The following is a 26210-nucleotide window of genomic DNA, read 5'->3' as shown; positions in this document are numbered from 1 at the left end:
TAGTCTGAAGTTGCACCAGAGGAGGTTGAGAAAAAAATTCTTCATCAAAAGGGTTGTCAGTCACTGGAACAGGCTGCACAGGGAAGTGGAATCCCCATCCCTGGAGGATTTAAAAGACATGCACATGTGGTACTTGGAGACATGGTTTAGTAGTGGACTTGACTGTGTTAGGTTTGTGCTTGAAGTTGATGATCCTAGAGGTCCTTTCCAACCTAAATGGTTCTGTGATTCTATAGTACTTCATATTTCTGCTTAAAGATAACTGTGTTCATTTAATTTGAAAGCAGGCTCTACAAGAAGGGAAGCTTGTGATTTTGTTTCAGAGTTGTGTTGTTAAGAGTGTAATACATCCTGCAACATGAAAGATAACCTCCTATTATAACTTTGTAAGTGTTATTGAGTCCCATTAAAAGATCCTTTCCCATCATAAATGGATATGGAAACTGTGTTGGGGAGTGTTAGTGACTTTGGCTTATAGACAGAAAAATGTACTTTCAGCCTGCAAGTGTCTGGTGCTTCTGCTTTCTGCACTGAAATGTTGAATTTCAGTTAGTAAAAGTCACCTAAGAGGATGGATGCCTTGTACCTGGGGAGCAGAACAACTACGGAACTTCAGTTAAAGTGTTTTTCCTGTCTGAGAGTCAAGAATCTCTAATTTAGAAAAAGCACTTCACTTCTGAACTATCTTCTGATCAACCTTTGTTGAACAAAATAATAGCCACTTTCCTGGAAGGTTCTTCTGTGCTGCACATGTTTTCTGTAGCAGCTGTTGGTTGTGCAATGACTCTGCCCATCTGCATCCTTCCTTGCACCTGCCAGCCCTGTGTTCTCTTCTGTTGACAGTTCTCCAGAACTTTTTTCAAAAATATATTCCTTTTACAATTTTTTAAAAATTATTTTCTAAGATGACACTCAGCTACTCTAGATCTGTCCCATCCTCATCTCTCAGAGGGATCTGTGTAGTTTCACACTTGAAAGGATGCCGGAGGATTTCCCGTACCTGGAGCATTTCTTACAACAGAACAGTTTCACTGTTACTCACAGTGAGGAGGTGTGTGCCTGAGGAAAGGAGGAGCTACATCATGTGCCTGTTTCCTTTCCCTACTGCTGCTGTGGTTTTCCAGGCAAGAAAGCTTTCTATTCCATGATTTCAAAGGCTCAGACTGGGTGTTGCCTTTGGTAGCAGAGGGCACGTGTTGCAAATTCTGGAGAGGAAGGAAGAGCAGAGGTCCTCAGGGTAATAGCTGCCTGGCTTCAGGCCACAGGACTGTTCAGCTCTTAGATTCTTGTTGGAGTTACAGGAATGACAGAGCTGATATGTGGGATCATTTTTCTGAAACTGTTAAAAGAAGTCCATGTATGCTTTGTACTTGACACCTCTCTGGGAAGCACTGTCAGACAGCCAAGTGTGCTCGCTTGCAGAGCTCAAACGTGTCTTATGTTGGCAGTATTGATTCTGAATAGAGCAGTTTTACAAATACACATTATAGTTTAATCCATTTCCCTGATATAGCATGATCTTCTTAAAGCCCCAAGAGTGGGATTTTACTTTCCATCTCATCTGAACAGACTGCAGAAGGGTCAGTCCAATGTTCAAACCCTACCCTGCTCTAAAGTGCACAGTGACAGCAAGGTACTTAATACCTGATGTGTACTGCGATTTTTAAATTACTTTTTAAAGACAAGCCACTTCAACTTCATAATTAATTTTATAGATGTATAAAAGCAAAAATTTTATCTATTCCTCCAGACAAGTCACTTGCCTAACTTCCATTTGAATTGAAGCAAGGCTTGATCTCGTCCTCTAGCTCCTTCCGCCATCCAGTAGTTATAGCAGAGATTTCCTCTCATTAAGTGAACTTCAGATGGATCCCACCTTCAAATAAAAATCCAAACATTTTTGGCAAAGGAGGCAAGGAGGCATGTAAAAGACAAGAGAAAGACAAATAGCCTTTCTAAACAAACAAAGGATAATTGCTCTCATAAATGTGGATCCTCATAATTTAAGAGCAATAGTTTATATACTTGGTAAGCCTTATAAACAGAGAGAGGAGACAAGGGCTAGAGTTTTTTTCAATAAAAGGTCGAACTCAACGAGGCCCTTGATTGTTAAGTTGTGTATTTTGTGAGCCTCTGCCGTTTCCTTGCTAGCAGGGCTGTGCTGAGTGCTGATGTCTGCACAGAGGAGCAAGCTCTGGAAGTTCCTCTGCAGTGTCCTGGGAGTGGGAGGGTGCCATGACTGAGAGCAGTTAGAGGCAAAACCAAGCCACCCTGTGAATGGCTCTGTTGTGGTGGGCAACATGATATTTTGGGGTTGGCAGGTAGAAGGTTCATCTAAAAAGCCTAGATCTAGAGTCTGTTTATTGTACAGTATATAGAAATGTATATATAGAATGTGTCACGTATTTACCAGGTGTAGAAACCAGTGATAAAGGCTTAACTTTACCACAGCCTGTAACAGTAGTTAACTCTCTGTGGCTTAAGCAAGGCTGGTTAATTTACCTGCGTTGATTTTTCTCTCTCTCTCTTTATTTTTTTTTTACATTTTTTCATAAGGTTTCGAAACAGTTAATGAATGAATGTGAAACTGTATTCCTGTTAAACAGACTTTTGTTGTGATTACTGACTTCCTAGGAGAATCCTCACAGCATGCCTCAGCGTGGATATATTCTGTCATACAGGTAAACAAAACTTGAACTGAAAATTTGAAGGGTTTCAAATAATGAACCTGCATGGTGGTGTGTCCAAGTCAAGTCTGCTACCACCTCTAAGTTGAGGTGTTAATGAAGTTCTTGTTGTATGATGCATTAGCTTCTTTCCTGAGTGCCTGTAGTCTGCTTGCTTTTGCTTTACTTTTTTTTTTCCCATTAAACTAGAGCACTTTGTTTCTGTGTATTCAGATTTTGTCTGCTGCAACTACTGCCTGTGATGATGAAGTTACACCTGGTCCTGGCTACATGAGCTTTACTACTGGTACTGGGAAACAAACAATGGGCTGTATTTCAGCAACTGCATCTGAATGCTCAGAGTAGTAGAGGGACCTTGGGGCAAAGAAAGATGCATGGCTGGGTAAGCACAAATATTAGATGTGTTGCAGTATGTCATATTCTGCGTGATCTTCATGGGATGCCTAACACAGGTTGGTGTCATCATGTAGTCATGCCAGTGTGAAATATTCCTATGAAAAAGGAAAATTTTCTGCCTTTCTGTGAACGTCACTTGCCTTTAATACTCTGGTACTAGAATGGGCAATTGCAAGGAAGCAGACCTGTTCTGTGACCAGGCTGGGCTTGCTCTCAGGCTGCTAGATGCCTCCTGGTGACTAATTAGATGTGATAGAAATAAGCTGCCAGTGCTTTGTTGAGGAGCACAGGGGGCAGGTAATACTGTGGCATGCTCACAGGTGGCTGAGTAAGTTTAGGTGCCTGTCAGCTGCTTTGAGATGACGGATGTCTCAAAGTTCCCTGAAGCTCCTTTGGAGCTCCATCCGTTCCTATCACCAGAACACCTCAGTGCCAGCTGCAGATGAGGCTGCTCAGCCCTGCTGCATGCCTGGCTGGCCACGTGCTGAAGCTGGAGAGCTTGGAGGGTATTGATGGGGAGCATGAGGCCAAGTGGCTGAGATCTCCTGTTCAGCTGTCAAAAGAACATAGGCAATTTACTTTCTCCCAGTGGTGAACCTGTCCGATGCAGCAGCCTCAGGTCTGTTGCTTGAGCTTCTCAACCACCCTGACTTGTAAGATTTGCCTAGATGTCAAAACATGTGCTGAGGAAAGACTCAACAATACATTTGATGCAGTGTTTCTTTTGGATACTGTCTTTTAAGAGAAGCAGAATATGAATTTACATCAAGGTTGCCAAGACATCCAACAGCTTCTGAATTCCTTGTATGTTAGTGCAATGGTTATTATGGCTTATTTTAAAATATACAATTAAATATAAACTGAATTTCCTAATCCAGTTTATATTGATTATAACATAAGAATAAACATCTGGCTTCATCCTCTGGCTCCACTCATCATTATCTGTATGACATTTTTGACATTGTATTGTGCAGTGGAGTTATGGGTTTTAACAGAGGAAAAAGTGCAAAAAGTGCAAAAAAGGGAAGAGTGAAACAGCAGCACTTTTTACACCATCATAGCTGACAACAGCTCAATGCTCATATCCTCTGAAGCCACAGTGCATCCATGATTTGGGAAAGGGTCCCATTTCCCCAGCATGTCTCCCACAGCTGCAGCTGTCCCCAGCTCTAGCCATGCTCCATGTTTTCCACATTTGAGAGTTCTGGCCCTGTGTTTGTGCATCCCCAGGGTGCATCATCTCATGGGCTGCACTGGAGCTCGCCTGAAGACCTGGTACAGCCCAAAGTCATTCTCATTGTCTATCATGTCTATTCTTTTGCCACTCTGCTGAAAGAGGAGAATAAGTGTTTAATAAGGGAGAATTTTATTTAAAATTTGGTACAAGTCTGAAAAAAAGCTATTGTACTGCAGTTGTGTCTCTCATAAGTCACTACAGCTCAAAGTAGCATTACTCCCAGGAAAGTGAGAAGGGCCTGGTTGAGTTCCAAGGATGTGGTGGACGAACACTAAAGGCTGTTTTCCTTGCAGTGTAAACTTAACTTACAGCTACAATATCTTGGTGGCTTATCTTAAAGTTTACAGCTAGTGTCCATCTATTTTCTGAGCAGTGCTATCATGAAGTGTCTCCATTTTAAACAAAGCAGATGAAGCCTCTGCAAGTGCCCCTTATTGTAAAGCTATATTCTGTGACTTGCCTGATTAATTTTTAATTAATTTTAACATAATAAGCTAAATTTAACCCAGCTTAAAAATAGTCCTTACCACTGTGCCACTGGTTGCTTGGCTTTTTTTCATACTCCTCTATTGTAATATGTCAATTCCTGATCTTGCTTACTTTAACACAAAAAAGAAGAAAGGAGAGAAAGTTAATAAAATAAAGTCATTATGGTTTAATTGTGTGAATAGAATATTAATTATAAGGAATTTGATACCTTTTCCTAGAAAAAATGTTTTAAATTATTTAATTGCCTTTAATTTGGTTCCCTAATTATATTAGGTGTATATTATTATGTTTTCCCTTGCACACACTTTTATAAATGAAAGGTGAGCTTTTTATTCAGTTGTAGCACTTCTGTGGTTTCCATTACTTTCCATACTTAGTAAGAAAATTCAAATCTGCTGTTTCATTTCTGGCCATCTGTAATTATCGTAAACTGCCTATAGGTACAGCCAAATGTAGCTCTATATAGAAATAATGCACATGTATGTATGGAGAGATAATTAGATTATACCAAGGTTGTGATTCCCTGCAGGAGAAACCAGAGTCTGAATCAGCTGCAGTTCTTGCCAAGGCAGAACATGATCCCTCATTGGAGGTGTTTAGCATCTCCCTGTTGCTCCACTATGCAGTGCAAACAGTGCTCCACAAATCCACAGTGACATCTAGGTTGCTTTTGGAGTTTGTCCACACCTTTTCTAAGCAATGTCTTGTTGCATCTGGTTACACAACACTCTTTAATCCCTAGCTTTATTTTGAAATTCTTGTCAACACCTGATATAAATCAGTTTTCTTATCCTTAAAAGTATAACAGAAACAAACAGCAGTGAGTGATGAATCACATGTGCTGCAGTGGAGTGTTATTCAGTTCACATAGCTTAAACTAAAATTAGGATCAAAGCATTTTAATACTGGTATGAATTTAATCAGTAGTCAATGAACTGCTCATCTGGGATCAGTACCAGTAATGCCACAGATAAATTACAACCCTGAACACTGAATTAATGTTAATAAGCACTTACAGAAAACAGATTTAACTAATCCCCAGAAGTTATAGACTCTCTTCCACAAGTACACTCACATACTCTGCCAGCATGTGTGGGTTACAGTCTCCCCCCTTTCCCTATCTGAAGTGCACCCATATCCTGAGGAGATGTGGGTGCTTTCACCTCCTGGGACCCAGTGCTTTTCCCTGCTCGGGTGCACCCCAATAGTTGTGGGTCTTTGCCTGCAGTAGCCTGCCTGAAAGCAGGCAGCTCCTGGCCTCTGACTAGGAACTGCTCTGTCTGGTGATGGCGATTTTCTTCATTATTGGTGTCTAGTTAGAGATGACAGGTTTTGTGCATTTTCACATGAGCAGTGATGGGAAGCACACGCTGATTTTTTGTGGTTTTTACACCTGCACACCACCAAATTATACACTCACAGCTCTGTCTTAAAAGGTGGTGTCCCAGACCATTTGCCAAGGTTAGGCCATGCCACCACCATCTGTTCCTAGATCTCACTTTGTTATCCTCAGTAATCTTCTGCTGCATTGGCAGGGCATAGGACACCCTCCACCCTTACCTTTGTCTAGAGAAAGGCTGCTAAATGCAGTTCAAGTGTGATGAGATTTCTTTTTGCTCTTGAGAGTTTAGAGTTTTTCTATAAACAAGAATCTGAATTCCCTTCAAGTAGCAAATATCTATTCAGAGAAAGGCTTGCAGGCTTGCTGCAGTGTACTTCCTTGCTGCACACAGACAAAGCTTTGTTGTGTTACAAGGCAATTTGCCTAAGGGGCAGGCTCTGCCAGCTGTAGTCTCAGCTAAAATAACTTAGTCTGCCTGAATTGTTCTCCAGATACGGCTTCACTTGCATGAAGCTCATTATAGTCAGTAAAGAAGACTCAGTAGCATCACTGCTGAATGCTGTAGATACAGAAGGTAATGAAGAGAAGTGACTGCTTCACTGAGGTGTGCAGAAGCCACAGCTCAGTCCCAAGGCAGGCATCCCACCTGTGCTTTGGAGCAAGGAAGAGCTGTATGTCCATGACTATTGTCAGCCCTCATGGCTGGAGGCATTGTGGCCTCTCTGAAGCCTTTTCTTGTTGTGGTGTTCAAATAGTTTCTAGCTGGCTTATAACATAGCAGATAACTTGGGAATGTATTATCACCTTCCAGAGCATATGAAATAGAAATTGCTAAATCAACAGAGGACATTCAACATAAAAGCCTTGCGAGTCAAATATCACTTCAGCAGCATATGTTTTTGTTACATAATTTCAGTAAACCCAAGGCTTTGTAAGGTCTTCTTTAAAAACTGTACACTCTGTCCTTGTGCTCTGCTCTTCAGCCCTTGTGAACAAACACCTTTCTGTAAGGTATGTGCCAGGTATACTTTTGTGCCAGGATTTGATGAGTTACATCACAGTCTGACTCTGCAGTGGCAGAATTTAAGTACTGCAAAAGTCATGTGAGAAGCAGATTGGTGGAGAGAGTTTGTTTTCCATCTCCAGGTTGATGTACTGACATCCCATTTCAGCAGGTAGTGAACAAAAGACCCATTTCATGTGTTATGGAGATAGTCCTAAGGAGGATTTTAATTCCTGAGATTCAAATGCCCTTGTATAGAGATACCTGTGTAGACATAAGCAACCACATACACTTGTGTCATTGAAAATGTTCTACTTCAGTGCTTCTAACACCTCTGTTTCCTTCCTTGTATCACAACAGAACAGTCAGTCTAAACTGATCAAGAGGGATGTCTTGTGGTAGACACAAACTACAGGGTGATCAGGAATTGGCAACAGATTTTGCTGTATCCCAGACTGGATAATATATTAAATAGTGAAAACGTTAACATTTTTTTACTAGTTTTTGAATCACCCTCGGGGCTATGGAAGTGTTTTTCTGAATTGTGTGTAATACCAGTAGTATTCAGTGCCTTGCATATGGTTCATGTGTTCTGTAAATGAAATTAAAATGATGGAGCAAGTAAATGTATAACTGGATTATAGGAGATTAGTGGACCAGTGTTTGCTCATTTCTTACTTTAGCATTTCTCATAGTGACACTTTTGCTGTGTTATGTTCCTATACGTGGTTCATGCTGTAAATAGTCATGAATACAGCATGAGTGGAGTGTAACTTAGTATGACGAAATGAGGGCAATACTTTCCAGCCAATACTTTCCAGCCAATACTTTCCAACTGATGTTATAAAAGTCTCTTTGCCACAAGTAGAAGAGAAGAAAGTGAACTAACCTGGCAATGTTTCAGTTTTAGTGTGTAGTGAGGGGAATTGTGATCCTGTGAGATGCTGGCTGCTCTGAACTTAGAGTAGCCTCTGGTACTCTGCACATCCTAGGAACTACTTGGCATCCAGGTACTACAGCATCAACCTCTTGTAAATTAAGTGAGCTGGAAAATGTGAAGTCATTACATGCTTCTAAATGTTTCCTAATAAAAATTATTTTTACCTTTTCATTAAAAGCTTTAAAATGCGACTTTGTGATCTCCCTTTATTGGCCATGTTCCATGTTTCCAAATTATACTGAAGAATGCTAGGAATACATTTTTTTTTTTTTTTTTTTTGTTTGCAGTAGTGTTCTGTTTGAAGTCTTGTGCAATTAGGAGGAAGATGATGAAGTAAGTCACTACTATAATTTTCCCACCTGAAGCCTCAGTATCTAGTGGAACTATAGCAGAGTGTTAAATGTCTTTTCTAGAACCTGTGCCTCATTAAATGTGCCTTAATTTACATCACACATCTCCTGTAAACACAACATTGTCATCACTCCTGAAAAATAAAGGTAGTACAGCAGTTGGACAGTGCTTTTCTCTCTCTGAAAGATTATAACTTTCCCCTGTGCTTTGTGTCCATCAGCCTCACTTCTTAAGCAGGTCTTATAAGGATAAGCATCAGTTCAACTGGATGTGGTCTGAGGGTGGATTTGCTAGGATTTCAGTACCAGTTTAGCAGTTCTGGCAGTCCTTGTCTCTAAGCTTATCATAGTGCATCCCACCAAGAAATCTGTAACCTCAACTCTGTCAAAAGGAGAGGACATGCTAAGTTTTCTACAGCAAGTAGGAAGACTGGCAGTGGAGTGTGCTGCTCAGGAGTCTCAGAAATGAGGCCAGTGAATGCAGAGTCTCAAACTCAAGCTGTAAGTTACAAGGATCTTTGGTATATCCACTGTATTGCAAGAAAAAAAAAAAACATTGAGGAATTTCACTGAAGTTCAGGGCACTTCTCAGAGTCCGCATGAGTAGGGCTCCTGTGGATCATGTGCATTACAGTGAACTTCATCCTCTTTCCTCTCAAAATGGAGAATAGTCTGTATTTTATGAGCAGAGTAAAAAATCTGTAAAAGTGTATACTGAAACAACTTCGAAAAAGCTGTAGCGAGGGCATTGCTTCTCAGCCCCAAATGTGTATCCGTGCCAGTGATGAAAATAAGCATCATTTTCTCCTTCATTTTTCACCTCCCTGACAAATTGTTTCAGTAAGAGTTTTACTTCCCTGTTTTAGAAAGACCAAGATGGCTAACAAATCAGTGCTGATTGATGATAAAGGGTGGGAAAGCTCTTCAGTCATCTATGTAAACAACATTTAAAGCAGAATTTTCTTCATAGATAAATTCCGCTATTGTTGTGTTTTGGTGCTTATTTTTTTGTTTGTTTGTTTGGTTTTTTAAATTTTGCTGCCTCCTAGTAAGCTCTAGATATCAATCCTAACCCACTTAACCTATGCTTTGATCTATTTGTGTACTGTGTCAAAATTTTAAACCCTTGTTAACCCTGTTGTGTCTTTGTCAAACTTGGTTACTGCTCTTTGTTATGTATCTCTGCAGGCACAGTAACCTTCACTCCTCTAACTATATACATTGGAGGTCATGGTACGTATTAGCATATCCTTTTTGATCTTCAGGGGCACAGGTCAAGATCACTTAACCTTTCCACTCAGAGTTTGGGAATTAGCACATTTATTATGACATTTTCACAAGGGTTTGATTTGCTTTAATTAGGCAGGGTTTTTTCTTCTGTGCAAACCCTCAAAAAGAGGAGCATTGTTAAGTTAAATTGAATTGGTAAACACAGAATAATTATATTTTGAGGGGACTCATGTCCACCTTCCCATCAGGTGTATATACACATTCATTAGACCACTCTGGCAGGTTCCCATTTTCCTTGGACTCTGTGAAGATAAGGGCCTTTCTCTTCATCTTCCTCTAACTTTTTCAAGATATCTAATATTTCTTGATTCCAAGTGCTGCTTTTGCTGCTGTCCTGTATTTGAGTCTGCTGCCATAAGCTGGTCATAATATGTAATATTATCACCATATGTAATATGTGTGAGGATAAATTCCATACAGAGCTAGTGATGATGTTTTAAATAATTAGCTTAGGTTAACATGAAACAGACTGAAAGATTTAGGTACTGCTAGAGTCCTTGCTTTGAATAATAACTCAGCAATTATGTGTAGACATAAACATCACTTTTTTTTTTTTTTTTTGCACATTGATTTTTAGTTAATCAAAATCAAAGTGACGTTATAAGAGTCAGGGAATAATTTTGTTTATCTCATTTTAGTAAACTGAAATCACAATTAATTGAAAAGGAATCATTGCAGTCAGTTGATATTTTCTGCACAATAAAGCAGTTACTTATTGTGGTGTTTAGCAGACTGGGAAGTTATTGAAATTGCCATAAATACTGAGTGCTGAATTCTTGATTTACTTGCATGTATGTATATCTGATACTCCTCCAATGTCAGAGTACAATATGCTGTTGCATATAAATAGCAATCTGGAATTTATACAACACAAGTCACAGACACAGCAATTGGGACCTCGGATGGCAGGGGTGGGTTTCAGAGGGTGTCTAATGCCCTCTGAAAGCTTTTGCAGTCATAAGTACCATCTGTTTTGACACAGTCTGGGACTGCTTCACACTGGTGGTCAGGAATCCATGTAACTTAGTGCAGTTGGGCTTGAGCCAGTTACATTTTTCTAGTAGAAGAAAGCTGCCAGTGGCCATGTCTCCTTCCCAGCTTAACTCCCAAATTTCCCATAAACAAAATTTTAATCTTTGTGGTTCTGAGTAAGCACTGTGTGCTTGCTCAGTGCATTGTTGTGTGTGTATTGTGTGTGTTTGTAACAAGAGCAGTCTGCTTACTGTCACTCCAGGGCTCTCATAATGTGACGTGTTTATTATGGAAAAACCTCAGTTTACATATCCTTGTTGAAGAGACGCTGGATAAGTTAGATTGAGCTGGTGTTGTGGGTTTCTGCTTTGGTGACCTATGTTTCTTTGCTTTCATCCTCTCCAGAGTGTTCCTCTCACCCAGGTCCCAAAGGTGATTTGTTGGGGAATTTACTTTGGCCAGCTCTTTGCTGAATGCATTTCTTTGTCTGTACATGTAGTGGCAACACTGTGGGTTTGTAAGAAATGCAAAAATGTGGATTAGGTGAAGTTTTCTACCATTCCTTCAAAAAGCCCTGGAGACCAGCTTTGTTTTTCTCAGTATGGCCATGTGTGAGAAGGGAGGAGGGATGCAACCCTAGAAACAAGGTATTTGCCCTAAGAACATGAGAGTGCTTGCCAAGATACTAGCAGGTGCTTTTGAAGGAATCTTATTCTGGGAAAATAAATAAACTTGGAAAACCGAGGTGTAAATGGATCTGAGCTGATCAGGAGGAGGTGTTGCAGGTCAGCCTTTAGTTACACTTTGCACAGTTCCACTGAATTTCTGTAGTTTGTGGGCATCCTACAGGTGGATGTAGGCAGGGCTCCTAGTCTGCAAAAGCAGTAGTCTGGGAGTAAACACATTTCATTTCTAAAGTCAGGAAAATTGTTTCTGCCTCAGAGTAATTCTCCTACGAGAGTGAAAAGAGCTCACCAAACTCACCCTGGAGTGAGCAATAGCATGGTAAGTTATTAAGCAGTTTTTTAGATCAAGGTTATGTTCTCTATAACCTTCTTTAGATGAAGGGTATGCTGTCTGTTGGCAGCATTTTTTGTTGCTGTTTCATTTTCAATCACTTACTGGTAGTTTAGCTGGTAGAGGAATATGTCTACTGCTGTGACACATGGCTCATCATCTGGGACACCAAGCAGGCACTTGCAGGTGTCTCATAGACAACTCATAGACAATCTGTAACAACCTGGGCTGATCCAAGCTGAGTTGGGATTGGCTTTACCAATTGGGTTTTGAGGTTTGCTTTTGTTTTTTTTTTTTTTCCTTATTTTTAATCTATAGGCTTCTTCTTGTTCTGTGTACAATTCTGTCTCATAATGTGCAGGTTTTTCTTTTCCAAATTATCAGCAAAGACTATGTTTTCAAATCCTGAATTTATTTTAGGAAGCATATTTGTACTATTCTAAAAAACATTAATTTAATGCATCATTAGCGTATGGAGAGAGACCATTTACAAGAGTGTGTAGAGCCAGGACAAGAGGAAATGGCTTTAAAGTGAAAAAAGAGTAGATTTAGATTACATATATGGAAGAAATTCTTTACTGTCATGGTAGTGAGGCAATGAAACAGGTTGCCCAGAGAAGTCATAGATGTCCCATCCCTGGAAGTGTTCAAAGCCAGATTGGATGGAACTCAGAGTACTCTGTTGTAGTAGAAGTTTTCCCTCCCACAGCAGGAGGATTGGACCTGGATGATCTTTAAAGTCTCTTTAAACCCATCAGCCTTCTGTGATTCTGTGATCTAAACTTGATGATAGGAAAGAAGCACAATTTTATAGCTTTAAATCTCTCATTACCGTTTATTCTTCTGTTTAGCATACCGCTTCCCATTTGTTTCTCTAATTTTGAAGGTCAAATCTTGGATCCCCTGTTAATTTGAAAGTCAGTAATTTCTGGGAGCTGCATGCTTTTAAAATGCCAACAGTTGATTATGAGACAATGTTCTTTTACACAAATAATTTGTTTATGCTGAATATGCTGGAAACAGCCATTCTTGGGGGAATTATTTGTATACTGCAGCATTTGCTACCAACTGGATGCAAGTCCTCTTGATTGCACAAAAAAAGTGATTATATTGTAATCTTTTCCCAGAGATAAACATTCCTCTGCTTTGTATATTATTCTCCACTTAGAGTCACACACATCTACCAGAACTACACTTCAGAATTATGTAGGTCCCCGTGGTTTTTATCCATGTGAACTAGAGATTTTGAAAATATTTCTCTTCCATAAATTTATTACAGCAACTTGTCATGAAGTTTTGTGATAATGTAAACTGATATACAGATTTTATTCCAAATTCTCCCATTTTTGAAAGGTGACATTTTAGGACAGCTACAAATTGTCTGGAGCAGCTGTCTAGATGTCTGCATTTTGAAGTTGGGAGCCATTAAGCAGTTGCTCCAGTTTTCTATATAAATTTCAAAGATATATTTGCATCAACATAAATTGAGTGCTTATCATTCAAAGATAGAGTAGGATCTGTTTGTCCCATCTCACTGTTATTCTAAGTGACTGATTCTGGCCGTGTGTGTGTGTAGCTTGATAGCCACTATCAAGCAGTGTGCATCTTCTCTGCATTTATTTAAACTCTCTACATTTATTTAAACTTGGTATTAAAAGAAAAATAAAGAATGGATTTTAAAAGTGGAACACAGTAATGTAGATGTTGTCTAGTCAGGTAGAAAAATGTTTTACCTGACAAAATTTTGACCTTGGAGCATGTTAGAGTAACTCAAAGAAAATACAGGTTATAGTTGTAAGACTGTTTCACTGAAACAAGTAATTAATTCTCTGGATAAATTGGGAAGGTTTTTTGCATTCACCAGGATGGGGCTTCTGAGTTAATTAAGACCGTCAAACTTACCAGGAGATGAGACAGAAATGATGGCATGATTTTTAGTATGATTTGAAATTAAGCAAACTTGCTATCTTTTTGTTGTCTTACTTAAACCTTTATATTGAAGTATGTTGAAGATGCTTATAAATAATATATATAATAATAAGTAAAATTATTATTTTTGTTTTAACTACATCTAGTTTTCACATTTCAGAGCAGTGCTTTGAACAGCATGGATCCTCACAGGTGTGATAATCCTGAAAATGGGGACTGATGAAATGCAGTGTGTCTGGCCCATTGATAATCCAGCCTTGAAAATCCAGCAGGGCACAGGATGCCTCTCCTCAGAGTGGTGTGGAATAGGATGGGAGATGATTACTCATGGTTTGGAGGAGGTAGATAGGGGATTCTTCTGACCAGTGAGTTTATCTACATTAGCATTTTTGTTCAAGTAAAGCTTGCTTTTGAAATGCCTCTCCTTCTTACTCTGTTTTAGTAACCACCACAAGGTATATGAACCCAGTTACACTCAGGCAAAATTAAATCCAAAAAAATACGTTCTGGCAGTACACCTAAAGCACCAAAGGCAACCCCTACTGAGCATTCAGGGTTGGGGATTAAATTAAATATTGGCAAAAAAAAAGAAGTAAGAGCCACTTCCCAGGCCTGTGGATGTTGGGTTTTCAGCAATATTAGTTTTGCTCCACAGAACTCCTCTTTCTGGGCTGCACTCCTTGCTAATGTAAATATAAACTAGCTCAGCTGGAGGAGCTCCCTGGCATACCATAACGAATTGGGAGAGCATCTGACTGAAGGATTTCAGCAGAGCTTGTACTTAAGCATATGTGGAATTCATTTTGGGATACATATTCACTGAACATGGAAAAAATGCATCTTCCAATCCATCTCTATGTAATTCCCCGCAATGCTGCACCGTGAAACCCTGTTTTCAGAGTTGATGTGCTAGTATCATCAGTGGTACTGAAGGCTAAATTAAGATGCTTTTACTTCCTAAATTAATAGTGAATTACTTTTTTACTTTTCCTCCCCCTCAGTCTTTGTATTTTTAGCTTCGTTCAAAAATATGGGGATAAAATGAATTCCTGCCAAGTGATAGGGGACAAAGTCAGTAGGGGGAAAATTAGTTCCAGCTTTTCACAAATACATTGTAAGTAAGAATTATTTGCTTAATAAAACTATAATTATTACTTCACTTGCAATGCTCTTTGACTTTAAGCATCTATTTTGGACATGTCAGTAATGCAAGATCAGGTCTCCAAATGTGTGTAGAGGAGTTCATAGGCTAAAGAAAACTGGAGCTTAACGTCACAGAGAAGTTACACCAGTATAATCCAAGGTGTAAAGTGTCACACAGAACCTACTATGAAATGGCTACAGATTTTAGTTAACATATCCCTCTTCCACAATGCCTCTAGTCTTATACAATAGGTAACATTTCTTATTACATTCTAAAGGAGGTTTCTAAAAACCATAAAAGTTTATTTGAAGTTCTGTGGAACTCTTCCTTCCAAGACCTTGTTGATGTGATTACTTTGTGAGCTCCAAGGCTGCTTATTCTTACACTGACAAATCAAGCTCTGCTGCAGGTCTTTGCTCTTAAAAGGAGAATTGTATGACTGACAAGATCTCACAGGATAAAAAAATAGTTTTCACTTTTGCCAAAGTGTTGTTCCGTTGACCCAGTTTTCCATGTAATTTTCTGGTTTGGCAAAAACAAGTTCTCTGGTGAGAGGAAAGCAGTAGCTGTAAGCCATCTCAGGTTTAGTTGGACTTTTGCATGTGTGTATTGGAAACAAACTGGTGAAATATGGAGCAAACAAAATAATGATAAAATAAGGTGGGTACTGAAGGGGAATATCACTCTGAGTATTTATCAGCTGTGATGATGTTTCAGGAGGACTCTTTTAGAAATCCCAGAATATACTGATTTGGAAGGGACATTGAGTCCAACTCTTGAGTGAATGGCCCATAGAGGGATTAAACCCACAACCTTGTTGTTACCAGCACCTTGCTCTGACCAACTGAGCTGGTCTTATCTGCAGTGGCTTACAATATTTGTGAGCAGGTTGCCAGACTTTCCATTTCTCTCTAGGAAACATCTTTTTCAATTGAATTGAGACACAAAATTACCAATGTCTAGAGAAAATGGGGTAAAAATTATGGCCCTGGAGCTGCAAGGTATTTGGAAAACTGAAAACTAACACTGACAAGATTGCTCAGTGCTCAAAATACTCTTGAAAAAGTAGATTAAGGAGAGAGAAAACATAGCATTCTCCAAGGAGACAGGTGTAGGGAAGATGAATGGATTCTATAAACACAGGTGAGGAAAATAAATATCTAGGTGCTCTATGGCACATGGGAATCCCAACAATATCTTGAGTCACATAGTGAAAATACATCAGCCTTTTGGGTCTGTTGAAATCTGGAAGGTTGAAAATGTGGTTTCCATGAAATATGGGTGCAAAGGACTCCATTTTGACCACTGCTGGTGAGGTTGGGTGGTGTGCAGTGCTTAGTTCAGAGCATTGTGCTTTAAGAGAAAAGCACACAGGTAGGAGAAAATGTAAAGGAAAAGATAGAGGAAACTGGGAATATTAGTAGCATGACTAATAAAAAGAAAGGCAAATGCATGCAAGAAATCCTTACAAGTGGAGTGAAGACCTCTCATTCTTCACAAGCACAAGGAGAGGGGCAAGAAACAGCTTCTTGTGTGAACCAAATAAGAAGAAAAAGTTAGAAACTTGATACAGTGACAACACTGGAGTAGGCACCTCAGTGAGCTGAGTAATAGCCGCCCCTAGCAGTTAAAAACAGGGCAGACATGCACATCAGTGATGGTTTAGCTGTACTTAGTGTTCTTGGAGAGAGATGAGAGAGCTCATCCAACTCATTCTGTATGTTCTTCATTGTAAAAGGCTGCAAAATCATGTAGCTATCTCCACTGGGCAACCCTTTCCTTCTGGCATCCTTGACCGCTGCAGCCCCACACGAGTTTGCATGTGAGTTTTGTTCCAGCTGCCTCTTTGCTATCTCAGACTCTCCAGTTCCTCCCAGCCACCTGGGATTGGGAGGAACCAGGGTCATAAAGGTAACTTATCCTGAGAAAAATGCCTGAGGATGTTTGTGATGTGGAAGATGCTCTTTATTTTTTGTAGGTAGCACTTTTTCTGGAACTTTGTCCATACCCAAGGCCTTGGAAAGAAAATGGCTGGGTTGTAGCCTGCTGTCCTAGCTAACTCCTTTTTCTATTCTCATCTAAGGCACATAGCCATATTTGAAATCTGTCAAATTCACAAGTCTCTTCTTGAATCAGCCACATTGTGTCCCCAGTAGAAACCCTTGTTCCCCTTTGCACTGTTGGTTGTAGCTGCTACAACCATTAAGTTCCCATTTTCCCCAGTCTCCGTAAAAGGAATACTTCCTTGGCATGCTTGGCATACCTAAGGTTGATGGTATTGTGGTAAAAATGTGAAGTCTACACCCACATTGCACTTAATAAACTATGTAATATTTACACAACACTTACTGAAAAGATGCTGAGTCAAGGAGGTTTTGGCACGCTGTGTAAATGCTTCTTGCGCACATTACTCTGCAGCTAATGTTTACAAAAATAACAATTGCTTTTTATTTTTCTCAGCTCTACTGACTTTTTCAGAGCTTGAACACAGTTTTGTTTATTTCTTGCCTTAGTTTTGCTAAAAATGTCAGTAGTGACAGGAGATCCACACGGCAGATCCTTTTCAGTTGTCAGATAAGAATCTGAAGCTTGATTGATATTTGCAAAATTTTCATTTTAATTCTGTTAACTTGAAGAACTCAGTATAGCATTCATTTCACAAAAGACTCATTCGCAATACCATAGTGGAAGGTGTGAATTAATGGAGTTATGCCTTAATCATGGAAAATGGTTCAATCTTAAAAAGTTCATGCTAGGATCTGGACATCAAGTGTCCCATGTTAGTGTGCATTGCTGGAGTAATGGAAATATAATGTTGTTTTCTCTCTCTGGTTCTGAAATCATATTATTGTCGATGCCAGAAGGAATGGAGGTTAGATCTTGGCATAAATCTTGCATGTTTAAAGGTTTTTTGTTCCCATATGTATCTATTAATTGGGAAATAAAATGGGGAGAAAAAATCCTTTGAAATAAACCAGATTCCTAGTGGAATAAGAAAACTGACTCTAGTGCATTTTCTCCCTCTGTGTCAGCTTTTATGGTTCTGTTTCTGGCACGCATCTTTTGAGATTTCTTTAAAGATTGTTAAGAAATTTTGTCCCACATCAACAAACAACTTTCAGGGCTTGATCAAAGCCTTAATAAAAAGTGTCTTACACAGAAGATTGGAGGCAAAGGGGCAAAAGAGGTTGTAGGGAGGGAAGTGCAGGTTGCTTTCTAGTTTGCTTTTACTTTTTAAGATCACCAAAATTAAAGTTGTATTTCAGGCTTGTAGGCAATTGAGTTTACAAGAAAAATGCTTGTAGAGGGCATGTGTGTGTATAAAGATGTGTATTGAGAACTGTAATCAGCAACTTCATTTGTACTTGTAGGGTTGTGTTTATTAATGTTACACAGTCATTAAGTTGCTCTTTCTCAGACTGCCCCAGCCTGTTGACTAGCACTCAGTAAATGGTGAAGAATAAAATTCTAAGGAAACTCCTAGAGGTTGAGATAGTGCTACAGGAATCCCCTCCCAACAACATTAGAAAAGTCTGGAAAATGTACAGTAGACCAAGTGTTTTGCTGAAGTTTTGAATGCTAGCAAAAAGCTTTCCAAGTTTTTCCTGGCAATAAGGCTTCTGGACTCACCTGCTATTTTTTTATTTTTTGTTTCCCCTTAGGGGTGTACATCGAACAGTAAGCAGGAATAGCTCTGTGTGGAGTTCAGCCGAGATACCAGCAAAATTCCTGTCTGAGAGCATATTGCATTATGGGCTCAGCAGAGCAGTAATGTGCTCACAACTCACTTTTTTAAACAGTGACACCACTACAGTCTTTTTCCACAGTACTTTGTGGTGGGGAGACAGGATGGATGTGTATGTGTCTGTCTGGAAGTCCATGCCCTGAGAATGAATGGACCAAGTTTTACATGATGCACCTTCAGGATTTAAGGGAACGGAAATACAGGGTGCACATCTGGAACTGCGATACTAATGAGATAATTAAGAGAGTACAAAGCACGGAGCATACACATAAAACAGAAGGTCAGGCCTTTTTTACCTCGAAGTCTAAGTTAAAAAACATATATTAGTAATTCATTACACACCCAGAATGTCTAAGGTATTGATTATTCACAGTGCCCAGGAGTGATGAAGGAATGCCACTTCTGATCCAAAAGCAGTGGAGATTAGCCGTATTAGCTTGGACCATTGCTCACAGGGGAAGGGGGGATAATCATGGAGTATGAAAAGCTTTTTTATGCTTAAGTAGAAATGGAAACTAACGAAGACCGTAGAACTAACGAAGACCCTACAGAAATTTTAAGGTGTTTTTAGCAATAACTGACTAAAAATATGTGTTTTCCAAATACACTGTGTCTTACAGAAGCTAGTCATTCCCACAGGACTAAAAATTGTTTAAATCAGATGTTAATAATTTAAACTTTTTGCTTTTGATTTTAATTCTATTTTGTGTAATAGAAACAAGTTTTTCTTCTGTGGTTTTTTATTTATATCGTTTTGTTTTCCTTTTCATTCTGGTTTGTGTAAAACAAACAACCAACAATCAAATAAGGAAAAGGCCCAAAGCAATTGAAGAAGTAAAGCAAAAAGAATTGACGCTATCATATACATGTAATAGTAGAAGGTACATCCAGCACTTGGAAAAAAGTGTATATTCTTTTATGTTAGAAACATTCTGGTATTAATATCTCAAAAAAGGAGCAAAAAGTAAAGGCTTTTCCACATATTCTGCACATGTTTAGCTTCAGGCACTGTCACTGGTTTTGGTGATAATGTGAGGGAGGTCAAACATATGGTAAGTCCTTGCAAAAATTAATCTCAGGGACTGTTGCTTAAGAGGCCTGTGGAGGCAGTGCTTGTCTGCAGGAGCCTGGCTGCTGCTGGTTGGTTTTTTTCTCTCCGGCTGTAAATATAATTTTTAAAATACCAGCATATACCAGATGCTTACCAATTAACACTCTTCGATGCAATTATTTGCAAAAGCTGCCAGGGTGGGTATTAGGAGGTCACAAAGGGAACAAAGTGTCTGCAAAACCTACTCAGCATGAAGATACTGTCCTTGCTCATAAATACACAAATACCTGTGTTAGTACCACATAGCCATAGCATGGACTCAAAAACCTTGGTGAAAATGTTCCTTCCTTTCATTTGCTGAAACAGTGAATTTCTAAGTAAAACAAGATGCAGAAGAGGAAGAAGGAAAGGAGCTGGGTAATACAGGTTTTTTTCTCCACAGTGTGAGAAGATGATTTTGATGTCTCTGCAGCTCAATTAGGTGATCTTAAGCAAGCCATTGGACTTTGTGTCTTGGGTTCTTCAGCTAAATATTTGTGCCTCTTTTGCTTGCAGACACACTGTGGAAATACAGGCCTGTGGTTGTTGTTGTTATAGGTAGTGAGATCAGAGCAGGCCTGTGCTGGGCTAAGTAAAAGCTTGACAGGGAAATTTATGTGTAACGATCAAATTCACAAAAAATGTACTTAATTTAAAAACTCAGCCCAAATTCAGGTGTGGATATGTTTATTGAATGCATTTCTGGCTGTATCTTGCTTAGCCCTTATCTGTGCTGTCACAGTCACGCAGCTGCAGAGTCAGTGTTACTTAAGGGACTGCCTTTGTACACGTCCCTGAAAGGCCTGAACATTGATGTGACAGCAGGAGATGTGATATGGAGAAAAGCTTGGTCCTCTAAAAACATTGCCTGTCTGCAAAATTTTTTATTCTGCTGGTCACTAAATTGTGGTTACTGTATTCATTTCTGGGCGATGCTTTGCTCTATGAAAAATTTCTGTGGAGATCAGTACTGAGGTGGAGGGAATGTGCTCAGCAGCAGCATGCATCTCTCAGACACTGGTTGTATCTTGTGTAGCATACTGCTAAAATATCCTCAGAGCCTCTAACTGTATTGCCCATGGCATTTGCTTGACTATCAAAGTTATAGCTTAGCTGTCTTCCAGTCTTTTACTTGGTCTGCTTGGAGAAACTGGGGGCAGGAGTGGAAATTACTTGCAGACAATGTCAGCACACAAGGAAAACAGTTGAAATAACCTCACAGCAAAGGTAATCTTTCTTATTAGCAAAAAAAAAAACCTCAATTTTTGTGCCTGATTTTGGTAACTAAAATGAACTAAAAAAGGTAAAGAAGTAGCAAATTGCTTTGGGGAGTTGAATTGACCGCTTCCAGTGTGACAAATAGCTCTAGCAATAAGTGTGTAAATATTGTATAACAATTCTCCAACAAGTTTCCAGGCATGCTGTTTCTTCATTAGTTACTTTTCTGGGCTTTTTTTTTTTTTTTCCCCCAGCTGAAGTTCACTTTAGTCCATTGGAAAGGAGTGTTTTTTGCGTGCACATGAAGAACTAGTCACTGGGCTCTTGGATGAACTTTTGAGTTTCAGTTTGCTTTACTGAGAAATTAATTTCTCTGATGACACTTTGAAAATAAGTGTATGGAGTTGAGCTTTTCCTATCTGCCCAAATCTGGTGAAGGAAGTGGCATTTGCCTTGTGAGCTCTATTTTGGCCTCTTGGTGAATGAGGCTGAAGGAGCTGAGAGATGAAGGACCACAGCATTCTCTGCCCCTAAGAGCTCACAGCTGTGTCAAGGTTATGGACAGTTACTTTCTGCCAAAAAAAAAAAAAAAAAAAAGCCTGTGACTCAAACATAATAATTCAATTCAGTGTTTAATTAAGAGTATAAAGAATAAAAAATCTTGGATTTTAAAAAATCCTTCCACTGCTGTCTCCTCTTCAGGACTCAGAACTGTATCATCTCCTTTGCTCGCATGGCTTTTAAAATACATTTTCTCACTCTGACTGGTAGAAGTAACAGCTTAACCCCCAATAAACTCCAAAGTCCATCGTACTCCATTAGCAAGTGGGCTGGCAGGGTGCTGTGCTCTGCAGAGACCTCTGTGTTTGTCCAGTGCTCATTGAAATTGTGTGTTCTATCTTCCAGATTCCGACCTGAGCATGCGAACGCTCAGCACACCCAGTCCAGCGTTAATATTCCCACCGAATTCCCCTGGGTTCCAAAATGGCAGAGGTTCGTCGACCTCTTCATCCTCAGTCACTGGGGAAACTGTTGCCATGGTCCATTCGCCACCTCCCACCCGTCTCACCCATCCTCTCATCCGGCTGGCATCCAAGCACCAGAAGGAGCAGGCCAACATAGACCGGCTGCCCGACCACTCCATGATCCAGATCTTCTCCTTCCTGCCCACCAACCAGCTGTGCCGCTGTGCCCGCGTGTGCCGCCGCTGGTACAATCTGGCCTGGGACCCACGACTTTGGAGGACGATTTGCCTGACTGGTGAGACAATCAATGTCGACAGGGCTCTCAAAGTGCTGACCCGGAGGCTTTGTCAGGATACTCCCAACGTATGTCTCATGTTGGAGACGGTAATTGTTAGTGGCTGCAGGCGGCTCACAGACAGAGGACTCTACACCATTGCCCAGTGCTGTCCAGAACTGCGGAGGCTGGAGGTGTCTGGCTGTTACAACATCTCCAATGAGGCCGTCTTTGATGTTGTGTCACTGTGCCCAAACCTGGAACACCTGGATGTATCAGGTAAGAGGGACTGTTCCAATATAGGTGCTTTTGATGTTTGTCAAACTCCATAACTGCACGGTTGTTCTTTCTGTGTTGTCTTTCAAAGTAGGAATGCCTATCTCCTAACAGAGCACCTGTGAGACAGGCACCACTAAAATCTCAGTGCCCCCGATGCCAGCAGCACTTCTGGAGTGGCCAGGCCTCTTCCAAAAGAAGTAAGCTAGCAGAGATGGCCTGTTCACATGGCACGAGGAGTTATTACAGATTTTTGCACAAAGCATCCATAGAAGGGCCCACACTGCAGTCAGTGCTGTGTCATGTGGTGAAGCCTAGTTACTTCAGCAAAATTTGTTTTATCTTTTTCACTCACATGTATATGTAGATTATATATGCATTTTATATATATATTATATTCATTGTATTATATTCATTATTTATATATAATCTACATACACATACCTGTATATGTAGATTATATGTAGGTAATGAATACATCTGTAATCAGCTAAGTGACTTGAGGTGGAGCTCAGAATAAGTGCTAGGCTTTTTTTCCAGGTATTAATATCTGTTGTCATCCCACGCTAAACTTCAAAGTCCCCTTGTTTCCATTGCTATTTTAACAAGACTTAGCCAGCTTGAACTTTTTTCCTCTTTTCTTCCGTATTTTTTTTTAAAGCTGACATTGTAGCTGTTTAGTTCAGCAGAAATGTTTTAGACAATTTTCTTCAAGCCAGCTCTGGTGAAACAGGATGTTTTTTCCCATGGTCAGCCGCACAGAGTTTTCTCTCTGCAAATAGGTTGGCACGTAATGGAAAGAATGCAGCTAAGCAGAGCACTAAAGTAAATTTGATGCTCAACATTTACTTTGTGATCTCATCTGTTATCAGTCTAACGCCATCATAAATCAGCCAAACCAGATTTGCCATTGCAGAGGTACCAATGGCAACAAGAAAGATGAAGACAGGGGATTAAACAACAGGACACAGAAAGTGATGCTATCAAGTCATTGATACCAGATGCTTTTTCCAAGGGTATCTATCTGGTGTCCACTTATATGCATTCTTTTCTCTGCCTTTTTTTTTTTTTTTTTTTTTTAAGCTGATTTATCCAACTCTCACCTCATTCCTAGGATGCTAGAATGTCATGGAAGGCATCAAAACAAATATCAATAAATCAGAATTATGCCCTTTTTGTGATTGCTTTCTGAAACCACAAAGGTAATAAGGAGTCTATGGAACTCCACAGGAGTCTATTCATAGTGACCTTCTATATGAATTACTTGTTGGTACACACTGACATTAGTTCTGGATTGCTAATCACACATTCGGATTGAAGCATCTCCAGTGCCAGGAAAAAATGTATGTACCTGTGTGATTTAGACCTAGAGCTTTGAAGCTCACAGCCTGAGTGTACCTGGGAGCTTGTAGGTGGTTGAAAATGCTTTGGTCCATAGCTCTTATTTATGGATGTGCTATAGAACAAAGGCGACTTTTTCAAAGGCAGGGGAAAGGAAAAGATGATACCAGGTCTTGAAATAGGTTCTTTTGGAGTCTATCTTCATTTGTGGTTTTCCCAGCCCTCTTACTCTTAGACCCAGAAGGTAGCGTCTATCCCTAAGAGCTCATCAGTTTGGTATAAAGTGTGCAATAGTTGAATAAAATTCCTATCTTCCTTCAATTTTGTTCCATCGATGAGCTAGGAAAGTAATTTTAATTTCTTTTTTTCCTAAGTTGTTCTTTCTATTTAGAGTATGTGAGGGGAAAATCCTGCTTTTGAACATGCTCAGAAGTCAGTGTGTTTGGGTTCAGATATAGCTTTTGCTGCATGTACCATAGGAATTGAGGATAATCAGTATCCAGGCTCTTGTTTTGAGTCTATATTCTGATGTGGGTAATTTTGGAGGATGTTTTGGAAAGAGGATTCCATTTTCCTGTTCTTCTCTCTGTAGTTACAAGGCTTGCACCTACATGCTCAAGGAATTCTCAGGACTGAAGTGGTTCACTGGTTTTGTTCCATACTGAGCAATAGGACGTGGGGGTGTGTGTTGGGGGGTGACACTGGTTGCTAGTTAATTAAATCCCAGTTCACAGTTGTACATCTAGTTGAATCCTTTTCCCCTTTGGATGGCTACTTGGCAGCAAAAGCTTACCAAAATCTTTAATGTCAAAACCAGATGTTTGTATTAGCTTTAGGAGCTTTCTACTATGTAAGTTCTGTCACTGTCAGCATCCGCTTTGTGGGTAGGTCTGAGATATTGCTAGAAGTTGGTTAAGCTTGACTGCAAGTTATTATCTAACACTCTAGCCAATATGTTTTTCGGTCTATTGGATGTTTCACCTCCCTTTTAGAAAACAGTTATACTTTATGGAAAATCCTGTCACAAGAGCTTAATTTTTACACTTTGTACTATTTAGGACAGAAAAATTGTTGCAGACCCAGGAACGTGTCATTTTGCCTAAAAAACAGTCAGTTCTGTATCAGCATGGACTCATTTTTCTGGTGAAACTGTTTTGAATATCCTTCCCATGAAATATTTTACAGTGTAGCCAAAGTAACTCAACATGGCAGTGCTGAGCTTGACAAAACTGTGATCACACAACTGATGTATGTAACTCCAGCCCTGCTGAGAGACTTCTGACCTGTTGACTTTCTAATTACAGTCATTAAAATTTCTTGGACTCTCAGCCGACAGAATGTTCTCCTTGGCCTTGTGGATGCATCATGCTCATTAAGCTGGATTTAAATTTGAATTCTGGTCAGAATATAAAATATCCAGACTGACTTCTTAATCCAGCAACATCCTCAGCCAAATCCAACAGCAGCAGTTATATCAGGTGCAGCAGAACTCTGCCTAGGTGCCAGCTTCTTCTGTGAAACTCCTTTCATGTATTTTGTATCATCTACTTCAAATAATATACTAGAGGTGCATTTTTTACACCATTACTATTGTTCTGCTTCGCTTTAAAAAAATCCTTTGTGTTACTGATTGTGTATATAGTACTTACCTCAAGGCAAAAGTATTTCCAGAGGTTGCTCCAGAGCATAGATGGATCTGAAACAGTCTGAAGAGAAAATAGCATTCAGTTTTAAGATGTTTGTTGAGCAGAGTGTTTTACTTCAAGGTTTTTCTTCTGCATGATTTGTGGGCAATTTGCCCGTTTAATTGTCTGAGGCCTAAAGTAAAATTTGCATCTGTTCAACTAAATTTGAAGTCCAAATTAAAGATCCAGCATAAATTTAAATTTTGAATTTAGAAGTGTAGTTGCAGGTGGCAAAGTGTTTCAAGTCTGTATCCCACTCTTCTTACAGCATTTGTGTGAATCTACACGGTTATCTCAAGTGATGTTTTTGCTTTTAAAAACTGAAGCATATTCATACCTTCCACTAAGCCTCTGGATGACAACCTCTAATAGCAAGTGGTATAGCTTTGGGTAATGTAAGCTTTTGAGGCAGTCTCCATACATCATCATGCTCTTTAATTCTACACTACAGTGTTTTGCAGAGTTTCTGATACATGGAGCTCTAAGGTCATCGCTTTTTATACTTCATACTGCTTTGTCACTTCATACTGCTTGGCCAGAAAAGGTCTTTTTATTTCTACCTGGGGGCACCTCTTTGAGCATAACCTGCAGAAATTCTCTGAGTAGCCATTTATGGCTAAAACTGTTGGGCCTTAATCACTAATATGTAGACTCTCATTTCTTGCAGCTGTTTCTAGCTGTTTCTAGCATTAGCATATAATGCAAAGAGCCCAGCTGAACCTGGCACAGTTTAAGAATTTCCCTAAGAAGCCTAAGACTGCCAGTTTGCAGTGCAGCAGAAACCACACTTTCCAAAAAAAAGCTTTCACTCTCCACTATG

At 39.7% G+C, this 26210-nt stretch overlaps 1 protein-coding gene across 10 annotated transcripts in view; it reads left to right on the top strand.

Moving 5' to 3' along the window:
• Positions 1-26210, top strand: part of FBXL7 (F-box and leucine rich repeat protein 7) — a 225285-nt gene that overhangs the window by 193749 nt on the left and 5326 nt on the right. For 8 of the 10 annotated variants that reach the window (XM_072924278.1, XM_072924281.1, XM_030267079.4 and 5 more), the window contains one exon: positions 21756-22367. In XM_072924278.1, coding sequence (XP_072780379.1) covers positions 21756-22367 — 612 coding nt within the window. Of the gene's footprint in view, positions 1-2556; positions 2682-2914; positions 3070-21755; positions 22368-26210 lie in introns of those variants that run through there. The other 2 variants (XM_072924280.1, XM_072924284.1) reach the window with 2 other exon arrangements.

This window comes from Taeniopygia guttata, chromosome 2 (assembly GCF_048771995.1).
Source record: "Taeniopygia guttata chromosome 2, bTaeGut7.mat, whole genome shotgun sequence".
Taxonomy (NCBI): Eukaryota; Metazoa; Chordata; class Aves; order Passeriformes; family Estrildidae; genus Taeniopygia; species Taeniopygia guttata.
The sequence above is the reverse complement of the archived record's forward strand: the minus strand, read 5'-3'. Positions and strand labels throughout refer to the sequence as shown.